The 22,606-nt window shown below is 43.8% G+C and overlaps 1 protein-coding gene across 6 annotated transcripts in view; it reads right to left on the reverse strand.

Annotated features, from left to right (window-relative positions):
* Window positions 1–369: 369 nt before the first annotated feature.
* NCOA3 (nuclear receptor coactivator 3) overlaps window positions 370–22,606 on the reverse strand; it is a 131,479-nt gene continuing 109,242 nt past the window's right edge. For 3 of the 6 annotated variants that reach the window (XM_045804729.2, XM_045804730.2, XM_045804732.2), the window contains 13 exons: window positions 20,123–20,514; window positions 19,082–19,950; window positions 17,962–18,097; window positions 16,298–16,492; window positions 15,669–15,920; window positions 15,443–15,569; window positions 14,055–14,226; window positions 9,106–9,399; window positions 7,759–7,863; window positions 6,024–6,282; window positions 4,743–4,917; window positions 4,259–4,400; window positions 370–3,963 (listed from right to left, as the gene is read on the reverse strand). In XM_045804729.2, the coding sequence (XP_045660685.2) occupies window positions 3,952–3,963; window positions 4,259–4,400; window positions 4,743–4,917; window positions 6,024–6,282; window positions 7,759–7,863; window positions 9,106–9,399; window positions 14,055–14,226; window positions 15,443–15,569; window positions 15,669–15,920; window positions 16,298–16,492; window positions 17,962–18,097; window positions 19,082–19,950; window positions 20,123–20,514 (3,130 nt within the window). In that variant the 3' untranslated portion in view covers window positions 370–3,951. Of the gene's footprint in view, window positions 3,964–4,258; window positions 4,401–4,742; window positions 4,918–6,023; window positions 6,283–6,721; window positions 7,864–9,105; window positions 9,400–14,054; window positions 14,227–15,442; window positions 15,570–15,668; window positions 15,921–16,297; window positions 16,493–17,961; window positions 18,098–19,081; window positions 19,951–20,122; window positions 20,515–22,606 lie in introns of those variants that run through there. The other 3 variants (XM_045804733.2, XM_087853520.1, XM_087853519.1) reach the window with 3 other exon arrangements.

Genomic DNA, 22,606 nt, shown 5'->3' on the forward strand with positions numbered 1-22,606 from the left:
CGCTTCAGGACCATACTTTTTAAAAATATTGCCTGCAAAGCAATTCACCCTATTAGCCAACCCTCTCTCTGCGCCAGCTCGTCTAGCCTGGCAAAAAGACAGCGGTCAGAGGCCAGGAGGGAGAAGCAGGAGGACCCTCCTCCCTCCTCGGCCATCACCCCACCTGATGCACTTCTCACGGAACCGACGGTAAGGAGGACCCCAAGGTGCTCACCTTCGAGAACAGCAGCTCTGTTCTCTTCAAGAGCTCTGTTATCCCTAGGGAGATTGCTAGGGTCATGTGACATAGGATTCCTTAACCTTCTCTTTTGCCCTTAATCCAACCGGGATTTAAAAAAAGAAGAAAAAGAAACAAACAAGCTCTTAGGCTTCAATTTTAAATAGAAACCTTTATTTACAATGACATCCAAAATGATCAGCAAAGCAGTCAGAGCTTACCACTCAACCATCTCATAAGTTATCCCATGTGGTCTGGATTCTTTGCCGTGTAAAGAATGATTTCGATTTTTAAAAGCAACATTTAATGTAAACTTGATTGAAACTGAATTCATTCTCAATACTATAAGTCGATTCCTGAGAATTGTAAATATTGCTCTCAGAATGACATTTCCATCATCGAAATTCCACACATTGGAAAGAGAGAGAAAGAAGGAAAGAAAAAACACCTTGCTCGTTGAACAGGTGGCCTTGGAGGTGAACAGCAGCTCTCGCTCCTCCGAAGCAGGGGGTTTCATCTGTCCTACAGGCTCTACTATGACGCCCCCACTTGTGAACAAAACTCATGGAACCGGACAGGCGTAAGGACAACTGGCAGTCCTTGCGAAGACGGCAAGCCAAGTATGTTCTGTACTCCCCCCCCACACACCCCCAACTCACCTAGATATTAAATACCAATTAACTAAGCAGTCCTGGTGATTGATACTTACACCTTTTCCATCAAGATGCACAATTTAGAAAAGTGGCATCATAATATGAACAATAACAATGAATTTTTTTTTAAAGGAAGAAACGTATCTCCTTTATATCATTTTGATCTTTATAAAATATATATATTTATATTTATATATCTTTGGATTCAGCAAAAAAGTAGGTACTGGAAATATCGCACATTCTAAAAGCAGATGAAACAAATACCAAGGTTTAAAAGGGGGGGGGGCGGAGGTAAGGAGAGGTAGGCAGCAGGAGTACAAAGAGAAGTGTCCAAAACAGACAAAAGGGCAATAAAGGTAAAAACAAATTATCTCAAAAGACAGCATCTATTAAAAGAAAATCAAATTCTTAAGTTTGCACCAATAAAATGAACAAGTAGAAAATATAAAAACTTATAATAAACTTTCTCCTTTTTTTCCATATAAAAAGGGGGTGCTGCCTTCCAGTTAGCCTGGAGTTGGGACTGAGGAAAAGAATCACAAAACTTTTTTGTAATTTTTAAAAGTCAAGAAAGGTAAGAGCACCATTCGATTTCTCCCCAAGCACACATGACTTAAACAAGAAAGGTTCAGATCTACATGACACAATTGTATCTAAAAAGACAGAGACTCTTACGCAGCTATGTCTCTGTCTCCAGACAGCAGGATATGTTATCTGAAACGTACAGGCCACTATGATGGAAGTTGATGGATTCACAATCTTAGATTTACCTAAGATTGAACCAGGCGGTGGGAGAGAGGGTGTCAAACCCAAATCTATTCCGGTGGTGGTTCTGGAAATACAGGTTTCACTTATGCATTAAGTCAAAGAAATTAAATGATCTTACCTTCAAAGACCTCTAGAAAAATTGGCTAAACATGTATGAAATAAAAGAAAAATTAACTGGCTCTCGGTTATTGCTAGGAAATTGACACCAAAGCTAGCCAGAGACCTTTGAAATTTTAAAACCCAATTTCATTCAACTATTTATTTGAAGCTAATAAACCAGATAAAAGGAATTAAATTGACTTTTTTCTCTATTCCCAACGGACGAGAACAAGTGTCCAAGCCTGGCAAGAGCAGAAAGGGGCAGTGGCAGGGAGTGCAAGAGGCACTCGCTCAGCCAGACCTCAGCTCGGAAGCGTGCAAACCTGGCCGCCCTGGAGGCTGAGCTCCCCGAGAAGCCACCTCCCCACTGGTGGGGGGGGGGGGGGCCTCAGGGACGAGGAGCACAGCCGCTTCAGAGTGACAGCCGAGCAGACACTAGAAACCACACGTCAAGGGGTCTACTCCTGAGATCTCACTGTGGGATTTGGGTCCTAGCAACCAAAACCTTAGAGCGCTCCTACCACAGATAAATAGGCAACATATTCAATTAAAAAACAAAATACCGGGAATTGCTACTGTTACATTTACGGACCGCTTAAAATCCAAGATTTTTTTTTTTAAAGATTTATTTATTTATTAGAGAGAGACAGCCAGCGAGAGAGGGAACACAAGCAGGGGGAGTGGGAGAGGAAGAAGCAGGCTCCCAGTGGAGGAGCCTGATGTGGGGCTCGATCCCAGAACTCCAGGATCACGCCCTGAGCCGAAGGCAGACGCTTAATGACTGCGCCACCCAAGATTCTTTTTTTTAAATCAAATTGCTTGATCTTTTAAAATTCTTGATATTGTTTTTTAAAAGTTTATTTCCCCATATCTATTCTTTCCCCTAAAATTAACAAAGTGCTTAGTTCTGGTAGAGGAATTTAAAAGACAAATTTAAAACGCCTGCATCTAAACAAATGATCTTTTAAAAAAGCATTTAGATTAAGAGATTGAAAAGAGGGAGGCATCTAACACTGGAGTGTGGGGGGCAGGGAGCTGCAGACTGCCCATCCCCTCCCCCAGGCCACAGAATGCAGGGGATGTCTCTTCTGTGTGTGACCTCACCACACTGAGCTTACTGAAGTCAACAATGTTAAATATTTAGCTTCACAAACTCTGTAAAAATGAGTTGTTGTGACCTGCAAAAAAGGTATATACATATTTTACATAATACAATATCTTAAAGGTCCTATTTACAAAAGAAAATCTATTCACAGAAACACTGCGAAATTCTGATTCAGAATGCAGTACCTGGCCTTGGGTTTTCTGCAGTTTATTTTCAAAAAGCATTATTGCTCTACCATATAGGCAAAGGGTGACACCAGTACTTTCAACAACCACCACCACTGTTCTTGTCCAACGGATTAGTTCAGACAAAAACCGGGAATGCGGTTCACCGTTCCTCAAGACCTCGAGACTGTTGCATTTATCCGTTCCTTGTTAAATAAAGTGCACGCGGCTGCACGTGAGCATGTGAAAAATTGCTACTGCTGCAACTAAATACTGTCATCTCACTGTCCCTTCCGCAAAGCCATGTGACATCCAGGACAGCTCCTGGAGGTGAAGTATTACAGGACGTTAGGGACAGAGGAAGTTCCTACTCAGGAAAAAGTCCAGGACAACCAAGAACAGGGCTGGAGCCACTCAACACAATCATGAAAAGACAAGAATTCAGAAAGACCAACTTCTCGGGACAGAGTCAGGTGAGGACACAGAACGATCTGGTCGTGACAAGAACACGTGAAGGCCGCAACTATGCTCTCGGTCCGGTACCGCCGCTAGAGAAACCAGACCTCCTCACCTCTCTGAACTTCTCTAGCCCGCCTACACTGACCGGAAACACTCTTGACAGCCAGGCAGAAAGAAGAGACACGGGAGGGTTTCGGGATCAGTAACGCTCCGTACCTCCGGAATCCCATCCCTACGGGGCAGAACACCAAAAATATTTGTTTTGGACTCCATGATACACAGAAGGAGGAAAAATACAGGTAGACATCGCACGTCCGCTAAAAACCCAGTCCCGCTCAAATGATATCACTCCGAATACCCTTCCCAGAGATCCAAACTGGCTCTTTCTTAGAGCTGGGTGTGCAGGACGGCGATTCTTTACTCCCGATAATCCTAGTGCAGTGTCACTGATACAGTAATTTCCTTGGAGGTCCTGGTGTAGAGGTGTCAGCAGTATTTCTGTTAATAACCAGAAGACACGTGAGTAAAACACACGCTCTGCACAACACAGAAGAATCCACGGGGCCTGCAACAGGACTCTGGCTGACGGATTCGGATCCCTCAGATCCCACGATACCAAAAGTACGGAGTGGCCCAATGTCTTCAAACCACAAGTTTTTTCAACGACTCTTGTTTTGGGTTATACACCGAAGTTAAAAACCTCCTGAGGACCTTTAGATTACAGATGAAGCTTTGGCTCTCTCAAGAGAACAGGAAAAACTTTCTGAGAAAAGTAAGGGATAGACCCCCATACCTGATCGGGACCCGTGGGCATGCCGGCCACGGGCATGGAGGTCATGTTCATCTGTCCCATGGGGCCGCTGCTGCCATTCATGGGCACCATACTGTAGGCTGCGGGGTTCCCCTGGTGGGCGAACTGCTGCTGGGGGAAGGAGCTGGAAAGAAAGTCTGCAGTCACCCCCGGGTCCTTCTAGTCACACCAGACGTGCACACACAGACCACCACGATTCTGTCATATGTCGCCGTGCTTCAGCAGAGAACATGAGGGAGAGGACTGCCCCCTGCCAGCCCGCCTGCTGTGCTCCCCAGCTGCCTGCGGACACGTGCAAGGCAGGAAGGAGTCTCAAAATGGAGGAGCCAAACAACACACTTTCTAATAGGGACCCAGGCCTTTTGATCTCTCCATCCACACAGGCTTGAATGAAAAATGCAGAGGTTACTTTCCTGTACTTTTGGGCCCTCGAACATGAATGACTTTTCAAGTCCCTGTTCCTCACCTGTTCCTGGCCAGGTTTCCTGACGGCCAGCCCTTTATTTCCGAGGACTGATACATGGGTGCGGTCTGAGGGTGCTGCATCATGGGATTCTGCGAGGGACCCATTCTTGAGGGCATCATTGCATTGGGAGGACTAGACACTCGACCAAAGGCCGGATCTGGTTGCTGTCCCATTCCTTTAAAAAAGAAGGAAGAAAAAGAAACTGCAACACTCAAGTGGGACCTTCCTTAGAGTATCCGTTTTCTATAGAAACTTCATGTTCTCTTCCAAAGGCAGGGGAAGACAAGAAGTACCACCAGGTGCTGCCTGCCAGCTCTTCTTGCTTCTCACTGAGGAGACATGGAGGAATGGGCTTACCACAGAGAGCACACCGTCCAGACCACCTGAAGAGCTGTTACTTCACGTGATTTCTGTATAAAGGGAATTCCACCCCATGCGACTCAGATCACTGTCCCTCTGTCCCCAGCTGGCAGGAGTGCACCTAAAATGTCATCTCCCCAAAAGATACCTCTAACTCCCACTCCCACCATGTTCCTGGAATCTCTCAAGGACTGACCTCAAGAGGTAATACGCATTATTGTAATTAATACACCCAAGTCACCAAGGAAGGGAACCCAAATGCCCACATAGCATTCCTCTCACTGACACGACCAAGCATTCAGAGACTGCATAGTTCAAGTATACTGGGACATGCGGGGGCGGGGGTGAGAACCTTGTGGTCTTTCTTTCAAATTAAGATGTGGGGAACTGAAAAAACAAGACCTGGGGGGAAAAAAAATGCTCACACCCCTGATAGAACATCTACCACAATTACAATGACCTGTGCACTACAATAAACATTTTGGGGCTTGGGGGAGGGGGCGATCAGTTTTTCTCCATTCGGACTACAAGAACATGGTCTCTTGTTTGGGGGGCTCTAACTGTCCTCCCTTCTTTCACTCTCCCTGCTCTCCTTCTAACGCGGGTGCCCCACAGGCCTCAAGTGACCTTGCCACGGTGCAAATCTAAGCACATCCATGAACACGCAGTGACTTGCCACGGCCTTCAGAGCGACACCGACACTCTCCCAGACTTCTAGGGTCCGTCTGATCTGGCCTCTACCTGCGCCTTGTCGGCCTCATCGGTCACTGTCCCTTGTTCTGTTATTTTTCATTAATTCCATCTTCTAGTGAATAACAAAAGGGAGTAAATACTATTTTGCGTTTAACGTGCCACAGATCTATGAATCTTACGTCCTTAGTAATGTTACTCTGGGGAAGCCATTTTCGCTGTCAAATTTACCATAATTTGGTGGATATGGAAACTGCTGGGGAGGAGCCTGTGGCATCACCGGCCCTGCCAAAACGCCATCCATGCTGGGGGAGGCCGTCACGTTCGGGGGCGGGCTGAAGGCCTGGGGCTGTGGTGGCTGCTGCGGCTGCTGCTGCTGCTGCTGCTGCTGCTGCTGCTGCGTCATCATGGCCACCCGCTGCTGCCGGAAGTGATGACTGAGCAGCTCCCTGCTGCGCTGCGCCACCATCTGGGCGTTCAGAAAGCCCTGCTAATCCCCAAGAAAGAACGCAGTTATGCACACGGAGCAGGAACCAGCCAATCCACGCACACACGACTGCCACCATACATTAGGCAGGAGAGAAAAACACCCAATGCCTTTCTTCCTACAAAACGAAAAATGCACAGTTCTCATTATGGTAAAGGCATCGTGGCTACGTGGGGAGGATGGGATGCAGAACAGGGACCTGGAAACTGGGCAAATGGTCAAGCTTCCACACCGAAAACATTCCTCGAAGTGAGAGAACATTAAAGGGTAGAATCTGAGGACAAATTTTTCAGAAACTATGAAATAAAACTACAAGAAGGAAAAAGACAGCAGGAAGAGTGTGGGAGGAGGGGAGGCACAAGGAAGCACCCCCCAGAAGAATGGGGTTATACTCAGATAAACAGGAGTCTACCCCAGACGGGCCTGTATGGTCTCTTAAATCTTTTTTTTTTTTTTAAAGATTTTATTTATTTATTTGACAGAGATAGAGACAGCCAGCGAGAGAGGGAACACAAGCAGGGGGAGTGGGAGAGGAAGCAGCAGGCTCATAGCGGAGGAGCCTGATGTGGGGCTCGATCCCACAACACCGGGCTCACGCCCTGAGCCGAAGGCAGACGCTTAACCGCTGTGCCACCCAGGCGCCCCTCTTAAAGCTTTTGAAAGGAGACATGGAGGGTTAGGAGCAGCTGTCTGGAAGTTCAGGAGGTAACATGGTCAAAGCACAGAAACAAAAAGCGGACTTGGGCCCTATCAGCTGGGAGAAAGCAACTGCAAAAAGCAAACTTGTATCTTTCTGGAAAGCATCCTAGCTCAGCTATTCAGGATGTCAGATTATCAAAGTCCGTGCAAGCAGGCCCGAGACAGCAAATACTGGGCATCTCACAGTGGGTTGGTTGTTTTTACAATCGTTATGAACAGTCTTTCCAACCACAGTAGAGGGCTTTTGTGTGGTCATCCGCCTCGTGCACACTAAGAAAATACCTTAGTACAGTCTCCACCTTGGGCTGGAGGGACAGAGAACTTGCACACCATCCTTCCCACTAGGGGAAACAAGTCATCCCAGAGACGGTCCTTGAGAGTCGGATTATGTATTGTTTACTTTTCTCTTCTTCTAATCTCCTATTTTACCCAACGAGCATATGGTTTCATAACCCAGAAACAAAGAAAAGTTTATAGATTTATTATTTTAAATCCCAAAAAAGTGTAAGCTGTTTTCACAACACAGCAAATAATCACAAAGGAAATTAATTAAAAAACACAAATCCGTGGTTTTAATAAAAGATCCTCCCCTCCTGGTTCTTCCTCATCACCAGCAAGAGAGAAGAATGGAAGAGGAAGTGTGATGAGACCAAGGAATGGTTTCTTACACAAGAAACTCGGAACTGCTGTGTTTTAACATACATTTACTGAGGGCCAAGTACGGACCAGGCCCGGTGCGGGGCCCATAGCAGTGACCGTGGACAGACTCGTTCTCCTCACCTGGGAGGTGACCTGGGGCTGTATCATGGGCCTCATCACAGCAGCACTCCCAGCAGTGGGGCTGTCCATTTTCATCTCCAGCGCCTGACGGCTCTGATTCAAAAACTGGGGAGAGATGGGTTGGTTAGGATGCAAGTGGAGCACGACAGTGAGCCCCAAACAGCTTTCCAAATTCTTAGCACCACCCAGTGAGGTCATGATGCTACTTCCAACACATTAACCTGGTTAAGTCACATCTACACTGAACCAGTACACTTCTACACTTCAAAAAATTCGGGCTGAAGGGCGCCTGGCTGGGTCAATCACTGGGGCGTGTGACTCTTGATCTCAGGGTTGTGAGTTCAAGGCCCACGATGGGTAGAGGTTGCTTTTAAAAAAAAAACAAAAACAAATAAATAAATGAAATCTTAAAAAAAAAAAAAAAGTTCAGGCTGAAAAGTCCTTGGCAAGCATGTGAAACTTTATTATTTGGCATTAGGAGAAAAAGTAAAAATACAAATCTGCAGCTTGAAGAGTATCTTCAGCAGAAATTCAAGGATTCATAAAGTCAGATTTTCTCTGGGATTACTTAGGCCATTAGAGAAAGAGCTTTAACTTGCTCAGACCAACACTAAATAAACCTCTTCTTTTAGCTTTTCCTAAGTAACTTTTAGTGGAAAGAAGTGGTAAAAAGTAAAATGATACCATGAATGTATTAACACAGCTTTGCAGAGTACCTATGTTGACTTTTGGTAAAATTAATACCCTAGAAGAGTCTCTGGCTCACTGGACCTGACACTCACTCACTCATCAGCTTATATGGTTCAGTTCTGCCACATTTAGTAACTCAGCACACCCAAGACATAAACAATATAAATAATTAAATTTTAAAAGATGTGCTGGGGATTAAGGGAACAATAAAAAAGAGAACTCTTATCTGAGAATATGAAGAGAGCTCAAGTTTTATGAAACATCTAGAAAGCAGAGGCTCCATAAAAAGAATGTTCAAATCAATAAGGTTTAAGTATCTGGTATTAATATTAAGGCCTTTTCTAAAAATAGAAATCATCTACCTTTAAGCCATCAAGAAATAAGCTTCTTCCCCAAGTGCCATCCCGTAGGACATTTTTCACTTTTTAACCTGCACGACAGCATCATCTTAGCAAAAGGAGAACCTGACCAATTCCAGCAGGACCGCTCCCTAACAAGGAACCACGTGTACAAACACAATGTTACACGAAACAAAGAGCTTGAGCGGACGAGGGCAGAGAGCCAGTGGCCAGAGCTCTGAAGAACAAAGCCTGGCACCCCATCCAGCAGGAGGGGCCAGAAGGGAGGCGTGCCGGCGGGGGCGAGCTGGGGGCTTACCTGCTGGCCCTGCAGCCTCTGCTGAAGCTGCAGCCGGAGCTGCTTGGGGCTGCTCGTCCGGGGTCGCAGGACGCTGGCCCTTGGGTGCATTCCTTGGAGAGGAAAACCGCCTTGCTGGTTCATCTGAGTCATCATAGAGTTAAAAGATGGTGACTGTCCCTGAAGATTAAAGCCTCCTTGCATGGGAGGCCCCTGCGCCGGGTACGTCTGCCCATATAATGTCGCCTTCTGATCCAGCATTACTGCCGCTTCTTGGCCCTGGAAAGCATCCTGTTTGGACTCCAAAGCTTGTCCCTTAAACATCAAACACATAAACGAACAGTAAAGTACATCTGGAAAGCAACAGAAATCAAATGCCCCAAGGAAGGTAAAAAATAAAGCCAACACATGTAAACAAGAATAACTCAGAATTCCAAAAGCAAAATCAAGCTTATTGTCTGAAGTTCCACGAGAACACGAACGATGACCCCCATTTTAACAAACGTGTCCTAGTGCCTAGCAGAGTCTCAGACAGACAAAGAGTACCCGGGGAAACGCTATTCGTTCCAGACCAGATTTCTGTACCAACACAGACCTCCCAAGCCAAGTATAAAATAAACCAATTAAAATCGTGATCAATTAATTCTCACATAATTAGTACAGGACTATTTTGACAGTGATTAGAGGTGATTTTGGTAGAGACCAGGGAAATCAACATAAACTGATATCCCCCAAAGCATATTACTAGTTGTACAAACAAAACCTAAAGGGGGCCATCCACTACTATTTGCATGGCTAGAGGGACTGTTAAGAATCCCATGCACTGAACAAGTATTTATCAAGTGCCTGCTATGTGCCTGGCATCACTTCTCTACATGAGAAGGATAGGTACACAACAGAGTCCAACAAGTGACAGAACAACAGTGAGAACAAATATTCCGAAGAAGGGAAGAGCCCGCCACGCTGAGACAAGATACTGCGTTCACCTTTACCTTTGTATCCAGGGGCACAGAGTGCCAAGTGTGCAAGCAACGGTCTCGCCCCACAACACACTTCACTCCACTGGGACAGTGACCCCACCCTCGATTTCCCCACCTCTCTGACCTCTCCTCAGAAGCGTGGTAAGCGTTCATCAGTGTTCAGTCCCAGGCCCCTCTCCTTTTTCCTCAATACATTTTCTACTCTGGTCTTCTCATCTACTAGCAACAGTGGCCGAACTCGTCTCCAGCTCAAGTGTCTCTGAGTTCTGACTCTACGGACACAAACACCTGCTTAACAACTTCACCTGGATGTCGCATCTCAGACTTCACATGTAGGAAACATAAGTCATGATTCCCAACAGCCCCTCCCCTAAAGACCCTGATTCTCCTCCAATCCTCCCTCATGGCAACATGGCAACACCATGTGCCCAGAACTAAAGCCAGAATCTGGATTGCTCACATGCTCCCTTTCCAAGTATGCGTGTGTGTGTGCGCACACACACATGCGCACACGTGCACCAGCAGTCCACCGAGTCCTGTCAGTTTTTCTTCCATATGACCTATCTTGCACCCTTCCCTTCCACTGCAGTGACGCTCTCCAAGACACTTTCTCGGACTCTTGTAGTAACTGGTCTCTATGCATCTGCTCTGTCCCATCATTCCAATTCCCTTCTCCAGACAGGAATCTGAAATCTCTTTCTATGAAGTAAATCATACTGTAAGTTAAACATGGATTAATCGTGCATGTTTACCTCCTTTCTCTTGCTAACCCTACTAAAATAATAGCAAAGAATTTAGAAGGTAGTATCTATCCACAAAACAATGAGAATAAGAAAGGCAACGGGTTTAAGTATTTCAACAGGCATTTGCAAGACAGAAAAAGAGAGGAGTACCCAACTCAGGAAAGTAGAGAAGCTGAGACCCATGTGCCTGTGAGAGGAAAACACACGTAAGACCTGAGCAAATGTTTTCCACAGAGCCCACAACAGACTCCGTTGGGGATGTGCTCAAACGCGGCTGGTTAGGAATCTGAGCAGAGAGCAGGGGAGCAGCTACTTCCCAGTCCCCAACCCGCTCCCCAGTTCTGCACAGCCATGTAGCTATACCTTCTACCTACTCCCTCAGCCACCTCAGTTCTGCGATACCAAGCAGAGCAGAGAGGCAAAAGCAGGCAGAAGCTGAAAACAGGAAATCTTATTTATAATTTCTAGTAAAAACTGTATCTTAACACTATGGAATCATCACCTTGCCTCCCCAGCCCAGCTCCCAAAATACAACCAGGTATTTAAAAATTCCCAGGCAAGGAAAACTATACGGTGTGAGTAGAAGAGGAGGTGGTAACAGCTCTACACATTGCAATTTGGGGAGTCCTGAAATAAAAGGGCCAGCCCCCCCACCAAACACTTTGAGTGAAGACTGATTCTTTTTAATACATCATATTTAAACATAAAAAGAAAGTCAAGGATCACAAGATAAGTGATGGTGAAAGCTTCCAACATGAAAGGGACACAAGCAAATATAAAGTAACTTAGAAACAAGGAAAAAAGATTTAAAAACACAGACTCGGTGTAATACCCAACATGTCAACAGACATCCCAAAGAGAAAAGAAAATACAGAAGAGACAAAATGATTAAAGAAATGATACCAAATGACATGTCTGATAAGCTTTAGAAATATTCAGCCCTAAAAAAAAAATTTTTTTTAAAGAAAAAAAAAATATTCAGCCCCACTACCAATAAATGCAATTAAAACTCACTAATTAAAAAGAAAAAAAGAGGGGCGCCTGGGTGGCTCAGTCGTTAAGCGTCTGCCTTCAGCTCAGGGCGTGATCCCGGCGTTCTGGGATCGAGCCCCACATTAGGCTCTTCCGCTGGGAGCCTGCTTCTTCCTCTCCCACTCCCCCTGCTTGTGTTCCCTCTCTCGCTGGCTGTCTCTGTCAAATAAATCTTTTTTAAATCTTTAAAAAGAGAGAGAGAAAGAAATGATACACAAAAATGCCCCCAAGCAGAATGAAAAAGACAAGACCCACACCACAATGAGGTTTCATGCAACTTCAGAAGGAAAAAGTTCCTGAATAATTCCAGAGACAATCAACGGGTCACACACAAAAGAGCAGAAATCAGACTGAAACACAAGTCCATGGCAAAGCTGTGGAACAATTCTTTCAAAATTCTATGAGGAAATTATCTTCAACCCAAAATTTAATACACAGTCAGACATGCAGGGGGTGGAATAAAGATATTTTCAGACCCACGAGGGCCCAATACACTTTACGTCATGCAGTAGCGACAGAGAAGTTAAAAGAAACCATGTTTGAATAAAACAAAGGAATAAAGCAAGAAGGAAAGCCGCTTAGGACCAGGGAGCTTGGAGATGTGACAGAGAAGAGGGTCTAGACCTGCCTCTCAGGACAGAGTAAAGCAGAGTAACACAGAACCACAGGAGGGAGGGAAGGAACTGAAGGATTACCTAATATGTCTGAACATGTGAAGAAAAAATGAGAAATTTTATAGTTCCAATGGAGTATCTGGAGAGGATTAGTATTAAATGTGTAAAAAACAAATTAAAAAAGAAGACAGTTAACTCAAAATCAGACGAAAACCAAAAACCCTATACAAACTATGCCTGACACAGCAACAAGCCAAAATAATATAAATACTGACCACCTATTTAACAACAAAAGGCATAATTATACGGGGGTAAAGAGAGTGAACAAGATGGGAGTAATTCATAGAATTGTTTATGATCATTATTTAGAAACATTTTAAATTTTCATCAGTAGAGTACTGGCTAAATAGTGTTCCATATAATAGATACTATATGCCTATTAAAATTAAAGATGTATATATTAAACAAAAAAAGATAACTGAAGGGCACCTCGCTGGCCCAGTTGGTGGAACCCGTGGCTCTTGATCTTGGGATTGTGAGCTGGAGCCCCATGTTGGGCGTAGAGATTACTTTAAAAAATGAAAAAAACTTAAATAAAAATTGTAAAAAAGATGACTGAGGATGATTTTCATAAGTAAAACAGGTTACCAAAGTGCTTTTAAAGGCTGCTCCCCTTCTTCTTTTTAAATCCACACTCAAAAGTTACTAACAATTCTTTGTGCCAGGATTACAGAGGATTTTTAACTTTTTAATATGTACACTTTTTTTTGGGTCATTGTCAGATTTTACATAATGACCATTAACTATTTTATCATTAGAACAGAGAAAGCTATTTCCAGCTTAAATAAAACTGTAAGGGCAGGTCAAGCTTATCAGTCTCTGTGCAGCCCTCACATCCCCCTTCAGCCAGTGAGACACGGTTCTTCAGCGCCAGGGGCCTGAAAACGGTATCGCTGAGACGTACATCACTGCTCCACGTTTCCCACCCACCCTTTCCGAACTTCTGTGACAGTGTTTGCCACAGAGAAGTACGACCCTTTGTGTAACCCCGAGAATCCTGCCTAATTATCACGGAGGACGCAGATCTAAACACTGCCACCACACACGGTTCTTTAAATGAGAACAGCCACTACAAAATGTACCCGGTTTCAAAAACACAGGTTTGTGAATGACGTATTTTCACAGAGCTGCACGGGTAACCGGGAGTGAGAGATGCCACTGCTGAGATGTTCATATTCACTGCTGTAAAGGGGTTTTGTTTGATACCAAAAAAGCTCATCTCCTCAGAGTATACACTGCTTGGCCAGGTAGTAAAAAGAATTAGTTATAAAAATGAGGATTCAACTAACATAAGTAAAAAGCAGCATTTTTAAAACTGCCATTCACGGGGTCCGCTCTTACAATTAGAAGTCGTACTGCCGGCAACTTCCAGTACGACTTCTAAATGTAAGAGCGGACCCCGTGAATGTAGTGACGTAACTCAAGTCACAGGAAAGATACACAGACAGGCATTCGCGGGCACGCCTTCCCGTATGTGCGCACACACACCTGTTTGGGAGTGCGCACACATACACCTCCATTTCTGTGTTAATGCCACCTACTTGATTTACAAGTTCCGGGATGCCCAGAGCTCTGTCGATTTCTTCCAAGCCTGTGGCGTCTGTGTTGCTCAAGAGAGTATGCAGCTGGTCCAACAACGCTCTTTCATCACTCTGCCCTTCTAGGTTAGAAGGTGGCCCAAGGAGATCATCCAGGGAATTCCTAAGAAGTGGCCTTAAAAAAAGATTTGCAATCAATGTCAACGCTGCTCTTCCTCCAACACACACACACACACACACACACACACACACACACACACACACACACACACTTTCAATACATGGTAATAATTTAAATATGACAAGTACAAATAATAAACCAAGTAACAGAGAAGAGCAAATGGCACCAACCTAAATTGAAGGCCCACAATTTTAAACTGAGCCAGGCCATCTTACAACCACCACATACCTCACATACAATCCCACCACCAAAATGTAACTACTAGATCCCCAGACACGTGAGGGATAGCAGAGGCTGAGGGGGATGGGATAGGGTGTTATTTTCAAGAGCATACAAGAGTAGAGGTGGTAGTAGTTATACTTGTTAACTTGAAGAACTCAAGAAAGGACAAGGAAAACACACACACACACACACGCACACAGAGCAAACTGAGCCTGAGACCTGCCAAAATAACTTGTCATCCTTGGCCCACAGAGCTCACGTATCAACAAGTGTTAATACAAACTCCATACACCCACAGTAGGTGCCACAGTGCTCCAACATAGTAGAAGGACATGGAATTAGACATTCATTCTGCCTCAGAAAAAATTCCATAATGAAACTATTCTCCACTGAGTAGAGGAGCACTCAAGCTAATAAACACACATAGCTACACCACTGTATACTCAATACATCGATTCATTTTTTGCTTTGCTTAATCTATTACAGAATTCAAGTTAGACTTGACACTGACAGGTGGCATCTTTCACGCAAATGAGTTACTGACCAAGCTAAATAAAAATGAAATACAGACGTAATCCACATCCTTCTTTCACAAAAACAGAGTGCTACAGTTCACTTTCACCATCATTCCTGAAATGTTTTAAGTAATTTTATAAAAGAATTGTCAAATCCCTAAAAATTAATCTGCCAGAAAACTGAGGCTCACCCTCTGAACACCATTCATCTTCTCAAACTGGTGGTGATTTATCCTCTCCAGTTTGACCACTCGCTGGTCCTGATAGCTAAACAATAAAGAGGTCTCCTCCCTCACTGGCTTGCTGCCTCGCCTGGATTTTTACACAGTCAGACAAGAAACGACCGCATGGCAGCCAAGCACCTCAGTCACAGTGAGTTTTCCTCCTTCTCTTTCAGGTTTGCTCCTGTGCTCTGACCCTTTTCTAGATAATCCAATGCTAACATTTTCAACAGTCACATAACAAAGCCCCACCTATTTGGAGGCCCATGAGGGCCCTGTTCCATGGACAACATGCCATCTGGCCAGGAACCCGGTTGGTTAGACGGTGCTGGCTGGCCATATGGACTGACCCCCATTCCCATGGGAATCTCACCAGGCCCTGGTGGAAGAAAAAGAGGGAATACATTTTCAAAGAAGGCAATAACAAAAATTACCCTAAAATCATCTAATTTTCTTTTTTAACGAAGGGGATGCTTACGCAGTTGAAGCATCTGCTGCTGCTGCTGCTGCTGTAACACAGGTCTCACCCCTGGGACGCTGTTGGCCCGCAGAGGCAAGGTGGGCATCGAGCCGCCCACCGCAGGTCTGGGTAAGGAAGCGTTATAATCTGCTCCTGGTCTTCCCATGGAGTTTGCACTCATAGGCTCCATTCTACCGGCCTTTGAGTTTGGTAAGCCCCAATCTCCTGAGGAAGGAGCCTGATTCACAGTCACATTTCTGTTTGGTCCACCTAAAACAGGTAGAATTGATTACGTCTTTCCCATAATATACTAAAATCCTTCTTATATAAATATAATCATTACACACGAACTTGACCAAAAAAGTGCTTTGTCATCCTAAGAACAGGGCTGGACGACCATTAAGACGTTTATTTTTTTAAGACATTTTTGATAGGCCACTATTGCCATGTATTCAACTAGCTTCCTTGAGAGTTTAAAATAACCAAGATGTAGAATAAATTAAGGAAACTTGTGAAAGAAATGTTATGCTACTGTTATTCAAAAACCTATTATTTAATCCCAATTATTTAAATGGCTTTAAGTATTTTAAATCTGCTTTACCCGAAAGAAAATTTTAATCGTTAAGTACTGATTAGAAAGAACATACCCATAGTTGAGCCATAATTTTCCTGACTATCCATCATTCTTGGATTCCCACCCAACATGGGCTGCTTTGGTAACATGGGGAAAGCACTGACATTCTTTACTGGAGGACTTGAGCCAACCGAAACAGGGCTATCTAGAGACACTGCTCGGTTATATGGGGGACGAATGGCCTGCACAGACTGTGGACTCCTCAAACCTGTTGAAACACAGATGCACAACACATAAAAATCCTGATGATTCAGTATATAAGTAATCAAGCACAACACCTAAGTACCAATACCACCCACCCAAGAACGTCTTTCTTACTAACATAAACACTAAGTACAGAAAAAAGGAAAAAAGAAGAAGATGGGGGGGGAAAGCCTCATATTCCAAATATAGTAGAGACAAGAGTCCCAGTGTTGGCTGACGTACTGGGCACTGTTCCACAGCCTGACATAGTCATTCGTACTCTGCTTAATACTGAAGATGTTATCAAAGTTCAAACTCCTAGAGGTTCTTCCCTATATGCACTTGAGTGGATTCTCTGTTTAAATTTTTTTAATTAAATGAAACTAGATAAGTTGCCTTCTAATCAAACAAGGAATGAAATGTGAAATTTCCCCCTAACTCTTTTCTTTCTCCAAGCTACCTGATTGACCGGACTACCCATTTCAGTTTAGGAAACAGTGCCACTGAAAATGAGTAACCACCATTCCTGAGAACTGTGAGTTTTTCTAGTTCAATCAATACCTGTAGTATACCCTTCTTAAACTGATGAATGAGGAAACCACACAGCTGTGGAAGAGAGGCTGGGGAGAACCAGCAAACACTAAAAGAAGAAAAGTCTCGCGGCTAAATGACAAGGCTCCACAAGTGTCATAGGAAAGGTTTTGATCTACAGTTTCAGCTGCTTTTTTAATTCAAGCCTCTGTGCCTAACAAAAATATATGCTCTGGTAGCTACTACTCACCTGGAGCAACCCAAGACGAACACTTTCCTAGAAGTTCCACAATTACTGGCATATTAGTTAGAAATAGGAAATTTTAAAAAAACAGGAAAATGTCCAAAGACTTTTTAAAACATATGCACTATAAATTATAAAAAAACAAAACAAAAACAAAAAACAAACCCGAGAGGCACGCTATGTATTTTGAAGTTAAAAATGCTAATTAGATTCCCGTCTTATAAGAGCACAGCTGACCCTTGAACACGACAGGGTTAGGAGCACTGAGCCCCTAACCCAGCCAAAAATCCATGTAACTACTGACCCCAAAAACTTAACTACTAATAGCCTACTTTGACCAAAAGACTTACTGGTAAGTCAGTTAACACATGTTTTGTATATTACATCTATTATATACTATATTCTTAAAATAAACTAAGAGAAATCCAGAAAATCATGAGAGGGGTGCCTGGGTGGCCCAGTCAGTTAAGTGTCCAACCCTTGATCTCAGTTCAGGTCTTGATCTCGAGGGTTGTAAGTTCAAGCCCTGGGTTTTGTTTTGCTTTTTGTTTTGTTTTCAATCGTGAGAAAACACATTTACAGTACTGTATTTACCAAAAAAATCCACATGTGTAAGTGAACACGTGCCATTCAAACCAGTGTTGTTCAAGGGGTAACTGGACATAGAAACGTGCAGAACTTTTAAAAGGCAGCAAGAATAAAATCTAGTTCTTTCTTACCCAGAGAATTAGTTCCTTGAAACATTTGTTGCTTGGTTCCCAGATTACTACCATTAGTGGATATGGAATTATTGTAGAAGTCAGAACTAGTCAGATCACCAAGAATAGCATCTAGATTATCCAAGTCTCCAGATCCCTGGGGGGGGGGGGAATTTTAATTAACCTCTGTTAACTTCATTTCTTTTTAATTAACATTACTAGATACATAGGTATAAACATATTCATCAGAAGAACACAAATGAAATGGGAATCACTAATACCCAATAGTTACCTGAAATGATAATGCCCAACTTAAAGTCTGGCTGCTTAAGACCCCTACCCCAAATCTTCTTCCTTGAAACTTAGATCAGTGTACTGAAATAAATACTCCGGGTTTGGAAGTGCTTCCGCGGGGGCATTCTTTTCATCTGCACCAGAACTTTAACTCTCAAACCGTAGGATATTTTCCAGCTAATGTTACTCAGCATCATTAGCTGACAGAGAGGTCTGCCTCTACACCCACCTTCGGAAAACAAGTGTGATTAATAATAAAGGCAACAAGCTGACGTTCAATAAGAGATTCACAGGCATGCTTTAAAAAGGGCTCTTGGCCCACAAATTTGGAGAGCACTAGGTTAAACAAAATTAAACAGACGTCCTAACAGTAAGATTTCCCCAAGACTTTCAGGTGCATAGTAAGTCTCCCAGAAGAGTGCGCCTCAAGCAGAGTTTGGGGAACCCTTACACAGAATGAGACCGTGTAGAGCACAGAACCTGACTGTAGGTACAAATCAGAAATCTGGTGCTTATACAAGTTTTTTCTCCCGTTTCTTTCGACTATCCCTTTAAAAGACCCAATCTCCTCATTCCAACAACAACCTCCATGAAATTTTCCAAGTGGCTACCAGCTGGTTCGAGTTAGAGTCACATTCTAAAACACACACATCTGGCATTTCCAAACTGCATCATACTCTTTCCTGATGCCCAAAAAATTATAAAGAAATGACAGCTCAAGAGTAACTTCCATTACATAAACTTAAAATACAAGATAAGATTTTGCACATCACACACAGTCTTTCTAACACAGAAATGCAATGATTAAACACAATGACCAAGCCGGAATAGAGAAAGAACAAATTACCTCTTCATTTGTTTCTGTCTTAATTTTAGAGTCCTTCTCTTGACTCGAGCTAGGAATGGTGGAGCTGCTGCACTGACTCATTTTACTGTCCACTCCTTCCACTTTGGGCTGCAGCTCTTTAGAGAGTGTATCACTAGGATCATCCCTGTCCAGCAGATATCTAAGAAGTGCATTATTCTCCTTCTTCTTGGGACTTAGTTGTTCCTGCTTGACATTTCCTTCCGCGCAGGCTGCCGTACTACTGGTGTCTTTCCCAGTGGCTTCTGCGGTGATCTTGGCTACTTCTGCGGGTGAATTCCCATTCTGCAGCAACTTGTGCAGAATCCGGTGCTTCTCCTGCAGCAGTGAGCCGTGCATATTCGACGTGGAGGACACTCCTCCAGAGGTGGAAGAAGAGACCCCAGAGGGGCTGGTGACACTAATGGAAGAGTCTTTACAACTTGAATCCAGGGGGGAGTTGGTCAAGGAGGAATGGCCCCGGTCATCAGAAGAACAGGTAAGTAACTGCAGTAATTTCTTATGACCTTTGCTTTCCAGAGGACCCCTCTGATTCTCTGACCCTTCAATACTGCTCTCCTTATTTTCTTTGTCACCGAGGTGATCCCTGCTATTTGACTGACACATCGAACTCTCCACTGGATTCTGGTCACAATACAAGCCCAGAGGACTCTTGGAATCCTGACTGTTCACTTTATTTGGCTGGCTCATATTCATATTGGGAGAGTTATCCAATTTGGGGCCTGGTGAAGACAGAGTGGATAAAAGAGAAGTCCCCACACCCTCACTGATAGCTTGAAGAGCACTCAGAGAGCTGCTGGAAAAGCTGTGGCTCCCAGTATTACCAGAAGATCCCATGGGAGAGTGTACACCTGGATTGGGAGACAAATACGGGAAAGAATTAGACTATTGGATGCTATAACAAACGCCACTGAATTCTTCAAAGTTTCTGTTATAAAATGAACTAAATTTACAAGGGTTACAAAAGAACAAGAAGAGAATTACTGCGGAAGAAAAAATAAAAGGAAATGCCAATACCAGTACCTGCAACAGGAGAAAACTGATGTGAGGCCATCTTTGGACTCCCACGGTTACGAGGAGAAATCATGATGTTCTGCTGGTTGGAGCCAAGGCCAGGGCTCCCATGTGGGGGGCTACTTATGTTGAGACCGTAGTTGCTGCTCTGGTAGGAAGATGGTGACTGCATGCCTGGCCCAGGGTTCATTGATGCTATGGGATTGGAGGCCCCGTACCTAGCTCCGCTCATCTGCCCTGTGGTGCTGGGGTCGGCCAAGCCATAGGTCCTGTTGCTCAGCATCTGTAAACCCTGGTTTGGCGACATGTTCATGCCACCTACGGAACTATTGCATCCGGCTGCTGGAGGTCTAATGCCTGGTCCAACAGGATTCGTATTTGGTCTATACCCATTCTGTTCCCTGCAAAGAAAGAGGACAAACTTTCACTAAAATATTACAGGTATACGTTAAAGCACTCACAGTTTTTTTTAATGATGAAATAAGTGTCCAGGAGCTTAACTTCCTAGGAACCATTCCAATACTTAGTGTTAATCTAAATACTGGTCAGTTATGAACCCAGTCACATATTTTTTAATATGCCACAGAATATAAATGAGTGATCATGAGCACAGTACCGTGAAGGGCCAACAACTATGGTGGCTGGGATCGCAGCAGGGTTTACTAGAGTTGCCACACCTCTAGGGACTAACCCGGAGGTAACTGCAAATTACTCAAGCCACATAGATCAATGGAACAGAAAAGAGAACTCAAAATGGATTCTCAACTCCATGGTCAACTAATCTTCAACAAAGCAGGAAAGAATATCCAATGGAAAAAAGACAGTCTCTTCAACAAATGGTGTTGGGAAAATTGGACAGCCACATGCAGAAGAATGAAACTAGACCATTTCCTTACACCATACACAAAAACAGACTCAAAATGGATGAAAGACCTAAATGTGAGATCAAAATCCTTGAGAACACAGGCAGTAACCTCTTCCACCTCAGCCTCAGCAACTTCTTCCTAGACACACTGCCAAAGGGAAGCAAGGGCAAAAGTGAACTATTGGGACTTCATCAAGATAAAAAGCTTTTGCACAGCAAAGGAAACAGTCAACAAAACCAAAAGACAACCGACAGAATGGGAGAAGATATTTGCAAATGACGTTATCAGATAAAGGGCCAGTATCCAAAATCTATAAAATTATCAAACTCAACACCCAAGGAACAAATAATCCAATCCAATAATCCAATAATCCAATAAAATTATCAAACTCAACACCCAAGGAACAAATAATCCAATCAAGAAATGGGCAGAAGATGGGGCGCCTGGGTGCTCAGCCGTTAAGCGTCTGCCTTTGGCTCAGGGCGTGATCCCAGGGTCCTGGGATCGAGCCCCACATCGGGCTCCCTGCTCCGCTGGAAAGCCTGCTTCTTCCTCTCCCACTGCCCCTACTTGGGTTCCCTCTCTCGCTGGCTGTCTCTCTGTCAAATAAATAAATAAAATCTGTAAAAAAAAAAAAAAAAAAAAAAGAAAAGAAAAGAAAAAAGAAAAAGAAAAAAAAAGAAATGGGCAGAAGACATGAACAGACATTTCTGCAAAGAAGACATCCAAATGGCCAACAGACAAATGAAAAAGTGTTCAACATCACTCAGCATCAGGGACATACAAATCAAAAACCACAATGAGATACCACCTCTCACCAGTCAGAATGGCTAAAATTAACAAATCAGGAAATGACAGATGTTGGTGAGGAAGTGGAGAAAGGGGAGCCCTCCTACACTGTTGGTGGGAATGCAAGCTGATGCAGCCATTCTGGAAAACAGTATGGAGGTTCCTCAAAAAGTTGAAAGTAGAGCCACCCTATGGGTATTTACCCCGAAGATACAAATGTAGTAATCCAAAGGGGCACCTGCACCCCAATGTTTCTAGCAGCAATATCCACAATAGTCAAACTATGGAAAGTGCCCAGATGTCCACCAACAGATGAATGGAGGGGCGCCTGGGTGGCTCAGCCGTTAAGCATCTGCCTTTGGCTCAGGGTGTGATCCCGGCGTTCTGGGATCGAGCCCCACATCAGGCTCCTCCGCTGGGAGCCTGCTTCTTCCTCTCCCACTCCCCCTGCTTGTGTTCCCTCTCTCGCTGGCTGTCTCTTGCTGTCAAATAAATAAATAAAATCTTTTAAAAAAAAAAAAAACAGATGAATGGATAAAGAAGATGTGGTGTACATATACAATGGAATATTATGCAGCCACCAAAAAATTGAAATATTGCCATTTGCAATGACATGGACAGAACTAGAGGGTTTTATGCTAAGTGAAATAAGTCAATCAGAGAAAGACAACTATCATATGATCTTACTGATATGTGGAATTTGAGATACAAGGCAGAGGAAAATAGGGGAAGAGAGGGAAAAAATGAAACAAGACAAAACCAGAGACGGAGACAAACCATAAAAGACTCTTAATCTCAGGAAACAAACTAAGGGTTGCTGGAGTAGAAGGGGATGGGA

This window comes from Ursus americanus, chromosome 22 (genome assembly GCF_024610735.1).
Source record: "Ursus americanus isolate L20-20 chromosome 22, mUrsAme1.1.p, whole genome shotgun sequence".
NCBI classification, from domain to species: Eukaryota; Metazoa; Chordata; class Mammalia; order Carnivora; family Ursidae; genus Ursus; species Ursus americanus.